Source organism: Zingiber officinale, chromosome 8A (genome assembly GCF_018446385.1).
Source record: "Zingiber officinale cultivar Zhangliang chromosome 8A, Zo_v1.1, whole genome shotgun sequence".
Taxonomy (NCBI): Eukaryota; Viridiplantae; Streptophyta; class Magnoliopsida; order Zingiberales; family Zingiberaceae; genus Zingiber; species Zingiber officinale.
Window position 1 is genome coordinate 59,844,765 of NC_056000.1, and position 11,403 is coordinate 59,856,167.

An 11,403-nucleotide genomic window follows, 5' to 3' on the forward strand; every position below is an offset into this window, starting at 1 on the left:
GAAAAGGTGAAAGAAAACAACACATTAACCCTTTTGTTATAATAATTCAGTTGGCTAAGCAATCTGACATGTAGCGCGAAAAGGGAAACACCCAAATCTGCACCAGGTAAGTCTTCTTCTCCTCCTTCTCCTCCTCTTTCCTAAACTCGCAAATCTCCCCCAATTCCTCCTTCCCCAAGTCATACGCCACTATCCTCCCCGGCGTCCGCAGGTACACCACCCCCTCCCTCTCTGGATGCACCGCCAACAGATGCAGCTGCTTCTGCTGCAAATTCCCCGGAACTCGCCTCAAGATCGAGTCCGCATCCACGCTGTACCTCAGCGCCCACCCGCCGCCGCCTCCCCCTCCGCCCTCCAGCGCCCAAACCTTGATCCGCCCTTCTTCCTCGCACGCGTAATGCAACCGCCCTCCAGATCGGTCGACGCACGCCCCCGGCTTCACTCCCACCGGAAGATCGATTAGGCGGCAGGGCAACGCGTCGTCGTCGAGGTCGATGGCGACGATGTGGTGGGGGTAAGCGAGGACGTAGAGGATTCCGGCAAAATAGCGCAAGGAGGCGGTCAGAGAATCGGAGTCGATGCCCCAGTGAACCCGGCGCTCGGCCCACCCACCGGTCGAGGACGAGAAGACCTCGATCTGCGACCCCTGCGGAAGCCATCCGGCGAAGGAGACCACCTGCCGATTGCAAATCGGTTAGCCACGGGAATAATTCAATTTAGCCCTCAGATGTTTCTTTATTTACTGCTTTGCCTCCGTGCACCTTGTAGCCCTTGGAATGGTAGGAATCGAAGGCCAAGACGGAGAGGAGAGTGGTCCTGCGCGCCGGCGGCAGCCCAGCCCACCTCTTAGTAATCGGACTGAGCACGTAGAAGGAGGCGCTGCTGGCAGAGTAGGCGAGCAACAGGCCGCCGCAGCAGTCCACGATGTCCGACTTACCGTGCAGCGGGAAGAACTCCAACCCACACTCCCGGAGCTCGCCGGCGTCGTTGGAGGTGCACGCGAACCGGGGCTCTCTGTTGGCGGCGCTGCAATGGTAGAAGACGGCGGAGGTGAGCAGCGGCAGCCGGCGGCGGAGATAGTCGTCGTTGGAGATGAGGCCGTGCCATGCCTTGGAGACGCACTTGAACCGGAAGAGCGACTTGAGGGGAAGCCTGGTGAGGATCTCCACAGAGACGTCATCGTTCGCCATTGATCAAGGATGATAAGAGTTATATTACAAGGTAAATAATCTATTACATCTCTATATATATATATATTTATTTATTCTTAAAAGATGCTTAGGATGCCAGAAAACCAGGATAACGACTTGAACGCGGTGATGCGTTATGAGTTGTGGCGTGGTGTCGGCGTCGCGTGGAGTGAGAGGGAAGATGAGGCTGCTTGTTGCGTCGTTGCTTTGCTTGCTTGGGCGGTTGATGTACGCAAAGCGAGCGTCCGTTCTGTTCTTCGAAAGCGGAAAATGAGGCGGCGTAGTGGGGAGGTGGAGGTGGTGAGAGATGGCGTGGTTGTTTGACACGTTGAAACGTGGAGGGAGCATCTTAAAAATAAATAAAAAAACAAATTATATTTGTATTATTATATTATTATAAATATAATAATATTTTAATAATTAAAATTAAAAAGTCAAATAAATAAGACAGTTAACTCCAGCTTGTTTATGTGTCTAACGTCCTTGACTGATCATCGCATGATAAAATTATCAAGCTCGATTACGTGTCTAACGCCCCTGACTAAGGCTCGATTTTCGGTGAAATCAAAGAAATATTTCATTTTCTCATACGATGACTTCCTTAAATTTTTTAATTTCAGTTGTAGGGGATGCTCAAGATCAATGTATAACTTTTACCAAATTATCTAATAAATTACAATTTAAGCTTGTTTAATAATATGAAAATGATATATTAACGAGTCAAATTTGAATTAAGCTCATTTAACTTTTAATTAAACTATTTTTTAATCGAATTCGAGCTTATTTAATTTCATTATGAACTGAATTTGAGTTTAAGAATTAGAGTTTGAATCGAATTCAAGTTCGAGCTTAAGGAAAAATTAATTGAGTGGAGATAAATTTTTTTACTATTCGACTCAATTCGATTATATCCATCCTAGTGATCATTCTTTTTTTTTTTTTACCTCCTCCATATTGGTCCTGGAATAGGTTGACGGGGACGATGAGATGAGCGTATTCGTCTTTTGTCATCATTCATTTCATTTTCTTTGGTTGTTTTTTCATGGAATATGAAGTTAATTTATAGTTTGATGTTAATGCAACTTTTAAAATGGCTAATTAAATGTTACATTCTTAGAATGAAACGTAGATTTATCTATTATTAAAATTTCCTAGAATATGATTTATTTTCTAAAAATATTTTTGGTGAGCTCCTTCAATTCATATGTCATTAATGTTTTATTTAGCAGGCGTGGATTGCGGAAGGAAAAGAACAAGAAAAAAAACAGGAAAAGGAGAAGAAGAAAAATGAGAAAAAAAAAAGGCAGCCGATTGATGTAAGTTAAATAAGTTACGTTGTTGAAGAAAAATTGTAAGAAAACGATCTAATTCTGATGTGACTAAGTCGAGCAAAAGTGGCTAGAGGTGCTTTTGTAATCAACGTCGTCCAGCTTGAGTAGAAGTTTATAATGGCGGATTCTCCCACGTTCGGTGTGACCGATTAATTATTTTAACATAAAGGCGGATTCTGAGGGGATTTTAAAAGAGGGACCTTAATCGATTCTAGGATGAACGTTGCTGTGTTTCAGAGCTCATGCTTCACGAAAATAAAAAGTTGGTCATGTTTCATGAAAATCGGTGCTAAGCATCCGAGATGAAGGTCAAAAATGCATCGACTTCTTCACCTACACCAAGATGATGGTTGAAAAATTATCCACCGCTACAACTGAGCAGAGAGGTAAGACCCATGACATGGAGCGTCAAAAAATATCAACCTGTGGAGTAAGAATACACCACCTTCCATACTGGTAAAAGTAGTAGAGTGGGGCTTCCACGGGCTTAGTTAAGTTGATAAGTGACAAATTAATTACCAGATAAGATTTTGAGATCGAATCTCGAGATTGATAGGGCCTAAATCCTTGCAATCTGTGTAAACTTACCCCACTTGTCACTTGTCTTCTCAGTCATCATGATTTAACTCTTCCGTGTTGATCCTGGGATAAATTGACGGGAACACTGAGACGAACGTATTTATCTTTTGTCACACAAAAATAGTAGGGTGGCAAATTCACAAGTCAAATTATCAACCTACATTTTCCTGTGCTATCCTTCGTGCTCGGTTCAATTAATGGAGACTTTGGAGAAAATATCTTTGTAACCACTGAACCAATCCACATGGTCAATTTCAGAATGCACACAACTAATCAAATGTTGCCATCGTATATTAGTCCCGAACTATATGGAATTGCCAAACAGGCAGGAAGATATCAACTTGATTTCACAGTGTCAATGGCGAGGACTAGATCATCATATTTTGCTCCTGTTACTTCCTTCACCACCTTACCCTCCTTGAGGATCTTGAAAGTTGGTACTACTCTTATGCCCAACTCCTTGGCAAGGGTCTGCAAGGAGAATGGTAAAGAATCAGAGAAAGGATCACACATATAGTGAAATTACTTGAAACAAGAGGACCAATCTACACCTTATTGTCCTGATTGCAGTCTAGTTTCACGAATACAACATCGAGATGTTTCTCAGACAACTCCTGGAATTTTGGGGCCATCACCTTGCAAGGGCCACACCTGCAATCTCAAATAAATGAGATCTTTGATGTGAGGGAAGCACTTGGGAATACCTTTCTTGAGCTATTTTAGAACATAAATGAATGAATATCGAAGCAACCTAAGACTACTGTTAATTATCTATGCTACATCCAATTGAAGTTAGAACATTGCTGAAACAAACTAATTGAAGAAAGTAGATATAAAGTACAGGGCAGGCTATGTAAGAGATCAAACTGTTGACCAGTTGAAAAAAAAAATGTAGGTAGATTTGTCTAATTGAGGACGGTGGATGTTTGGTGCCACTAAGAAAAGATACAACAAAAATATAGCAGTTAAGAAATTAAAGAGTGTTTTCAAATTCTGTGAAAAATGATGAGAAACCATTTAAGCAGTGGTGCATAATTAGCATTTAGTTGTGGTAGAGATAGAGATAAAGATTCATTGAAAGTTAGGCAAAAGAAAGATTTGATGAGGCACTTTAGAAGCATCGAGATACATGGCTAAGAATCAAAGCAGTTTAGAACTGTCAGAAAACATGGTTAGGATAAGAATTCAGTATATTGGACCTGCCTTTAATATAAAGAAGCGTATTTATAAATCCTAATTTAACTAGCAAAATCCAGACTTATTGGATCTGAATGGTGTGAAATAGTTTCTACAACTAACCTACTGCCAAATAAGCAAATTTTAACAAGCCCATGTGGTTCATGAGAAACATCTACGGATGATATGGATCCAGTATCTTGGCTGAACTGCAGTATGATTTTGTATATTGTTTATTGCCCAAAAAGCATCAAACAGTCAAGCCAATGATTTTTGGTGACATTTCAAATTCTTATTCTGAAGTAATTGTTTTGCAGACAAACACAACTACCCATATTTTACAGAGAGTTTGGTTGAGAAACATAAACAATTGTGATCAAGTGCTTTAGTTGACGAACCAAATTCATACAACTGGCTTTAAGTTTCTCAAAGGCCAAGATGCAGATATCCTAGCACAAAATAGTTCTGAAAATGCAATATGGGCCCATCTTATACACTAACCATAAAAGCAATGACATGTATGCATTAACAAAAATTCAATAGCTTATTACTAGTTTGTGCTCTTGACCTGTATTAATTGATATTTTCTTTAGCATGATTCTAATTAACAAGAACCTTTAAAGAGTATGAGAATATTTGTCATAGTTCTAAAGATTTATAACTAAAGAAGAACAATTCCATTAAAAAAAGGTTACACCCCGTGGTTGTTTTGATGTGATCAACCAAGTTAGGTTAAGTCCTGCTTGTTATTTGATCCCTGTGTCTAAGTGTGTAGGAGCTTAGGAGCGCAGGAAGTCAAGCGGAAGACGCAGCTAGCGAGAAGGACGGCACGGGAAGGGAGCCGACGGGCTCGGTGCGTTCGAAGGACGCGAGAGCTGTGGAAGAGTACACCGATGGACGAGAAGAACGTGCGCGGCATTCAAGGGACGAGAATCCGAGTTAGAAGCCTGCTAGAGGAGAAGACCGGAAATTAGGTTCGGGTGAGCCCTATTTCGGTTGGTCGCAATCACCCATGCATTCGAAGCCTCGGAAGAAGAGAACAAGTCAAAAGAAGCTGGAAAATCTAGCTGGAGGCGCCTTCAACAAATTGCTGAAGGCGCTGACTGCAGGCTTGGAGGCGCCTTCATTGCCTTGAAGGCGCCCTCAACCTTGTCCAAGAGGCCTTCAAGGCCATTGGAGGCGCCTTCGACCTGGCCAAAGTGGTCGTTTGTAATCAGACAAACCCCTTGGAGGCGCCCTCAAGACTCGAGATAGAGTTTCCATGAGCTATATAAAGACCCCTGAAGCTAGGAAATTATTCAATCAACTCTGTATCAACTTCCTAACAACTGTTTGAGCTTCTAGTGTGTAAAAAGCTTCTCCGCCTTCATAGAAGGAGGTTTTTCTAGTGCGTTTTTTCAACCGCCTTAGATTAACAACCTTCTTGGTTGTAACTAAGTCAAAAGTCTGGGTCCTCTTTCTCTTACTGTTTATTTCTGTTATTTCTTTTATTATTGTTGCTATTTTTTTAGTTGAAAGTTTGAGGAGGGTCTTTTTATTTTACAGGCAATTCACCCCTCCCCTCTTGCCAGTCCCGCTGCACCAACAAGTGGTATCAGAGCAAGACAACCTCAGAAGGACTAACCGCCGAAGCACAAAGATCAAGACGATGGCCGGAACAAGCATTCAACCTCCGAAATTCGACGGAGACTTCGCTACATGGAAGCGAAGAATGGAGGTATTTTTTAAAACGGATTTCGACATTCTTCTAACTATGAAATTTGGTTTTACAACTCCAAAAGACAAAGAAGAGTATCAGTGGACGAAAAAGGAGCAAGCCGATTTCGTGACCAACGGAAAGGCGGAATTTCACCTGCTTAGCGTCCTGCCGCCCCAGGAGGTAAGTCGGATCGAAAGCTACGACTCCGTCAAAGACCTCTGGGAAAAATTCCTGGAGCTCCATGAAGGCACTTCAAAAGCGAAGTTAGCAAGGCGGGACATCCTCCGAACTCACAAATCTTCGGATGAACAACGGCGAAAAGGTAGCGCAACTTCAAGCGAGAATTAAGGAGCTAATAATGCAACTGAACAACCTCGGAGAATCGGTAACAAACCGAGACTCGATCCGGTACGCGCTCAATGCCTTCCCGAGGTCTCCAGAATGGGCGTCCTTAGTAGATGCATATTACATCTTTAAGGACTTTGAGGTAAGTACTTTAGAAAATCTGTTTTCTGCATTCGAACTTCACGAGTCTCGAATTGCAGAGCCTAAACAAGTAGAGAAGACAAACCTCAACGTTGCCCTACAAGCCGAGATGGACGATCCCGACTTCGAAGCGTCGATCGATGAAACCGAAGCAACATTATTGGTAAGGAAGTTAAATAAATTTATTAAAACTAATAAATTTAGATCGCAGTCGAGGAAGCATCAATGCAACAAAAGGACGGTCCGATGCTACAACTGCAACGAGGAAGGACACATCAAGGATGACTGTCCGAAGATGAAGAAAAAAAAACAACGAAAAGGAAAAGTACAAAAGATCGACGTCCTCAAAGCGCAAGAGTCTGAAGGCTACATGCGATGAATCTTCATCCTCCGAGTCTGAAGTGGAAGCCTTCTCGGGATTAGCATTGATGGCCAACCATCAAATGGTAGAAGATGAGACTAGCTCAGAAATGAGCATAGATGAAAGGGGAGGATCATCAGAAGAAGAAAGCTGCGATGAAGGGGGAGCATCAGAAATAGAGGTAAGTGAGGTACGTAATCTGACTCCCAAGCAGTCCTTTCAATTCATAAAAGTTCTCACTAAAGACTTAGTTAAATTAGAAAAGGAGAATAATGAGTTGAAGTTAAACTTAGCAAAAGCATGTCCACTAGAAATGTACAATAATTTAAAATTAGAGAATGAGAAATTGAAAAATTGAAAAATGATTATGCATGCTTAAATAAATTTTCAAAATCAAAACTCAAGTTATATGAAAAATTAAACTGGTACATTAGAAAACATTAGGGACAACTTAGGAAAGCTCCCAAAAGTTATGTACCCCCTAAGTTCTTGATTAATCCAGTAGGAAGGAACCTTTACTGAGTTCCAAAATCTTTTCTAGACTAAATTTTTTTTAAGTTAAAGCTTTCAACGAGAAAATTAAATGTTAAAATTTCTTTATGAGGCTTTGTCTAAGGAAGTGGTTGTTGCTCCAATAACCAAGAAGACCTAGTGCCTCACCACGACCTGGAAGCCAAAATATTGAAATAAAATGTTTAATTAACTTTCTGGTAAAAGCATTAAAATTGGAATTAAATAATGCTTTAAAAAAAAGGTTTTTTTTCAAACATTTTAAATTCTTCAAAAATATTTTTATACTTAGAAAAATTCTCAAATATTTTTACTTAGTTTTACTTCGAAAATTTTCAAAAGATTTTTCTTAACTTAGAAATCAATTTAAGAATGATTTAGTTCACACTTGAATTTTCATTTAGAAATATTTTTAAACTTAGGAAAATTGTTTTTAAACTTGAAAATTTTTTGCTTGATAATTATTACCCCATGTTTTTTTGATGTGATCAATGGGGGAGAGATAGGATAAGTTTAGGGGGAGTTTTAGGTTTTAGAGGAATTAATATTTTTAAATTTCCTTATTGTTGCAAATTCTTTTATTGCAACCTTGTTGCTTAAAATACTAGTTTAGTAATTTCTTTAAATTACTTGTCTGTTTTTTCCCTAACTTGAACTTGGGTTGATGCACATAAAAAAGGGAGAGATTGTTGGACCCCGTAGTTGTTTTGATGTGATCAACCAAGTTAGGTTAGATCTTGCTTGTTATTTAATCCCTGTGTCTAAGTGTGCAGGAGCGCAGGAAGTCGAGCGGAAGATGCAGCTAGCGAGAAGGACGGTACGGGAAGGGAGCCGACGGGCTCAGTGCGTCCGAAGGACGAGAGAGCTGCGGAAGAGTACACCGATGGACGAGAAGTCGGGTTGGAAGCCTACTCGAGGAGAAGGCCGGAAATTAGGTTCGGGTGATCTCTATTTTGGTTGGCCGCAATCACCCATGCATTCGAAGCCTCGGAAGAAGAGAACAAGTCAAAAGGAGCTGGAAAAGCTAGCTGGAAGCGCCTTCAACGAATTGCTGAAGGCGCCTGCGCTGTCTGCAGGCTTGGAGGTGCCTGCGCTGACTGCAAGCTTAGAGGCGCCTTCATTGCCTTGAAGGCGCCCTTAACCTTGTCCAAGGCACCTTCAAGGCCATTAGAGGCGCCTTCGACCTGGCCAAAGTGGTCGTTTGTAATCGGATAGAGTTTTATCCGATCAAATCCCTTGGAGGCGCCCTCAAGACTTGAGAATCGAGATAGAGTTTCCAGGAGCTATATAAAATCCCCTGGAGCTAGAAAATTATTCAATCAACTCTGTATCAACTTCCTAGCAACTGTTTGAGCTTGTAGTGTGTAAAAGGCTTCTCCGCCTTCAGAGAAGGAGACTTTTCTAGTGTGCTTTTTCAACCGCCTTGCATTAACAACCTTTTTGGTTGTAACCAAGTCAAAAGTCTGGGTCTTTCTCTTACTGTTTATTTCTGTTATTTCTTTTATTATTGTTGCTATTTTTTGAATTGAAAGTTTTAGGAGGGTATTTTTATTTTACAAGTAATTCACCCCTCCCTTCTTGCCGACCCCGCTGCACCAACAAAAAAGTTATCTTATATCCACCACAATAAAATATTGCCCAATGCCAAGGTGTTTTATGTAAAAAAAACATGCTAACAACAAACTATATGATAAATAGATTGCCAACTTGAGTACTACACAATATTACACCTTTGTAAAAGTTCTATAACCATCCTCCAAATTATCAAGCACTCCAAACCTTTGGTAGGGATATTTTGTGCATCTCCGTCATTCTCAAGATACTAAGCTAGAGATAATTACTTTCAAACTATATTCCTAGGATTCAAAGACATAGAAGGGATATTGTTGCTATAATTGGAAAGTATTTATGAAGATTTATAATAGTTTTCATTGTATAGCCCTTCAACTAATATGGATAACTCTATTCCTTTATCATTATTTTCCTAACAAGTCACAGTTGAGTTTCCCCTCTTATGTCTCAACTGCTATCTAACCCAAGGACTGGTAACTCTTCTTCAGACAACTCCACCTTACTAACTTTACCAAGATGTTCTCGTATAATTAGGCCTCGCGTAAATCTGGAAAAAGAAAACCCACCAAATTGTCTCTCCTTATCTTTCAAACATGATTTATTGTTTATTCATTATTCATTCAAAATCAGTAGAAGAGCTTAAAGCCTTGGAACTAAATTACAAATGAAATATAGTACCCTCCCAACCAGATTATCTAATGGCTGGATCAAAACGAGTCGGATAGATTCTTATCATTATAAAACTCTCTTGGTGGCACAGGAGATCAAAGAAGAATATGAGGTAGACTAAACTGAAACCTTTTGCTCTCATGTTTAAGATGACTATCTCAGTTTGCATCATAACTGTCGCAGTGCTATTTCAAACTAGGATGTATATCAAATGGACATGAAAAATGTGTTCTTTAATGGTGATTCCATAGAAAGTATGCTTCCTTCCCGATATAATGCTCCTCCTAACATGGTATCTAGACAAAGAAGAACTCTTATGGTTTGAAGGACCACAAGCTTGTTTGCGAAACAAAACACAGTACTACAACAAGTAGGTTATTTCAGCAGAATTACAATGATTATTCTTTGTTTATTCTTCCATGGGCAAAGGTATCTTAGTTTATGTGGATGATAATTTAATTATTGGCGTCGACCCCTCCTCGGATATTCAATCTTTAAAATTTCCCACAAATGGTTTCAGATGAAAAATCTTGCACATACATTGTATTTTTGGCGATAGAAATATCAAAAATATGACAGTAATTCTCTCTAAAAGACATTACAGTAAAGATTGTATTACCATAACCGAAACTGATAATAAATAGATTGATATCAACCTCAAATTAACTGTAAAGTACAATCATGCAGACAAGTGCACATCTCTGATTCCGCACTATATCGGAGGAAAGGGGAAAGTCTTATTTATCTCATTGTTACTTGTCGAGGTATAACACATGGCGTGTAGATCAACAGAGCTACTCTGTGCTACTTTAAATCATTAGCTACTCTGTGCTACTGCTACTGCATCATCAGAGCTCCTCTATTCCTGCTGCCCTAAACTGAAGGGTTCACTGATGCTGAATATGCGGCTACTAGGACACTAGACGCTCTTCTACGAGTTATTGTGTTTTCTTAAGAATTTTCTTCCTATGAACTATTGCATTCCTTGCGTAATTATTTTATAATCTTAAGATTCCATATTGAGGAACTTGTATTTTAAGAGGAAGTTGAATTTCATATGGAACTAGAATGAATTATTGAATTCAATAGTCTAGTTTCCTCAACAACCCCTTTAACAGCGGTAGAGCAACAAAATGGATCGATCACAGGTACGGAAACCACGAAAAAAAATTAAAATGCGAGAGGGAGTGAATATACCATTGGGTGTACATGTCGAGGACGACGACCCTATCACCGGCAGCCTCGACAAGGGGCCAGAAAGTGTCCTTATTGACCTCCGTCACCTGCCCCACGACCGGAACGGCGGTATCCAAGCTAGACCTCACCGCGAGGAAGTCCCTCCCTCTCTGGCCGGAGGCGGCGGAGCCATGAGGGCGCGACTGCCGGCTGTGCCAGTTGAGGGACCGATTCAGAGAGTTGGGAGAGGGATTAGCCCAAGGAGACGGCAACTGCGACGGGTTCGATCGGATCGAGGGAGAGGAGAAGGCAACCCGCATCGCCATTGCTATTCGAAAGAGGAATCGAGGTAGAAAAAATGGGGGAGGCGGCTTCGGCAAGGAGTGAGGGAGGCTGATGAGTGGATACGAACTAATTAATAGTAATAACGGCAAAAAGATCTGGAGGAAAGCTGATTTTTAAATGACGATAATACCCTCATCAGAGTGTGTTTGGGAAGCTTGTAATGATCCTGTTCACAAGAAGCAGGGTTATTTTCGTAAACACAGATATCCGGTTCGTCTCGTCCACAGAGAAGAGGGGAAATGAACTAGTTAGTGTTTTTTTTTTTTTCCCTTCTGAGGTAGATATTTGCATGTAATTCGGACCAATTAA

At 40.8% G+C, this 11,403-nt stretch overlaps 1 protein-coding gene and 1 long non-coding RNA gene across 3 annotated transcripts; one reads left to right on the plus strand and one right to left on the minus strand.

Moving 5' to 3' along the window:
- On the plus strand, window positions 1–1,629 carry LOC122009205. Of its 2 annotated transcripts, XR_006119498.1 has the most exons (4): window positions 1–106; window positions 212–693; window positions 769–1,221; window positions 1,283–1,629. It is a non-coding gene; the product is annotated as an uncharacterized LOC122009205 (long non-coding RNA). The 2 variants fall into 2 exon arrangements; XR_006119497.1 differs by lacking the exon at window positions 1–106 and having other exon boundaries at window positions 551–693; window positions 1,299–1,629.
- A 1,665-nt stretch (window positions 1,630–3,294) lies between these two features.
- Window positions 3,295–11,141, minus strand: LOC122009206 (thioredoxin F-type, chloroplastic-like). Its single transcript, XM_042565275.1, has 3 exons — window positions 10,771–11,141; window positions 3,652–3,751; window positions 3,295–3,571 (listed from the first exon to the last, which is right to left on the minus strand). Exons 1-3 carry the CDS (start codon window positions 11,073–11,075, stop codon window positions 3,437–3,439), a joined length of 540 nt encoding a protein of 179 aa, XP_042421209.1. The 5' UTR covers window positions 11,076–11,141; the 3' UTR covers window positions 3,295–3,436.
- Window positions 11,142–11,403: the final 262 nt, after the last annotated feature.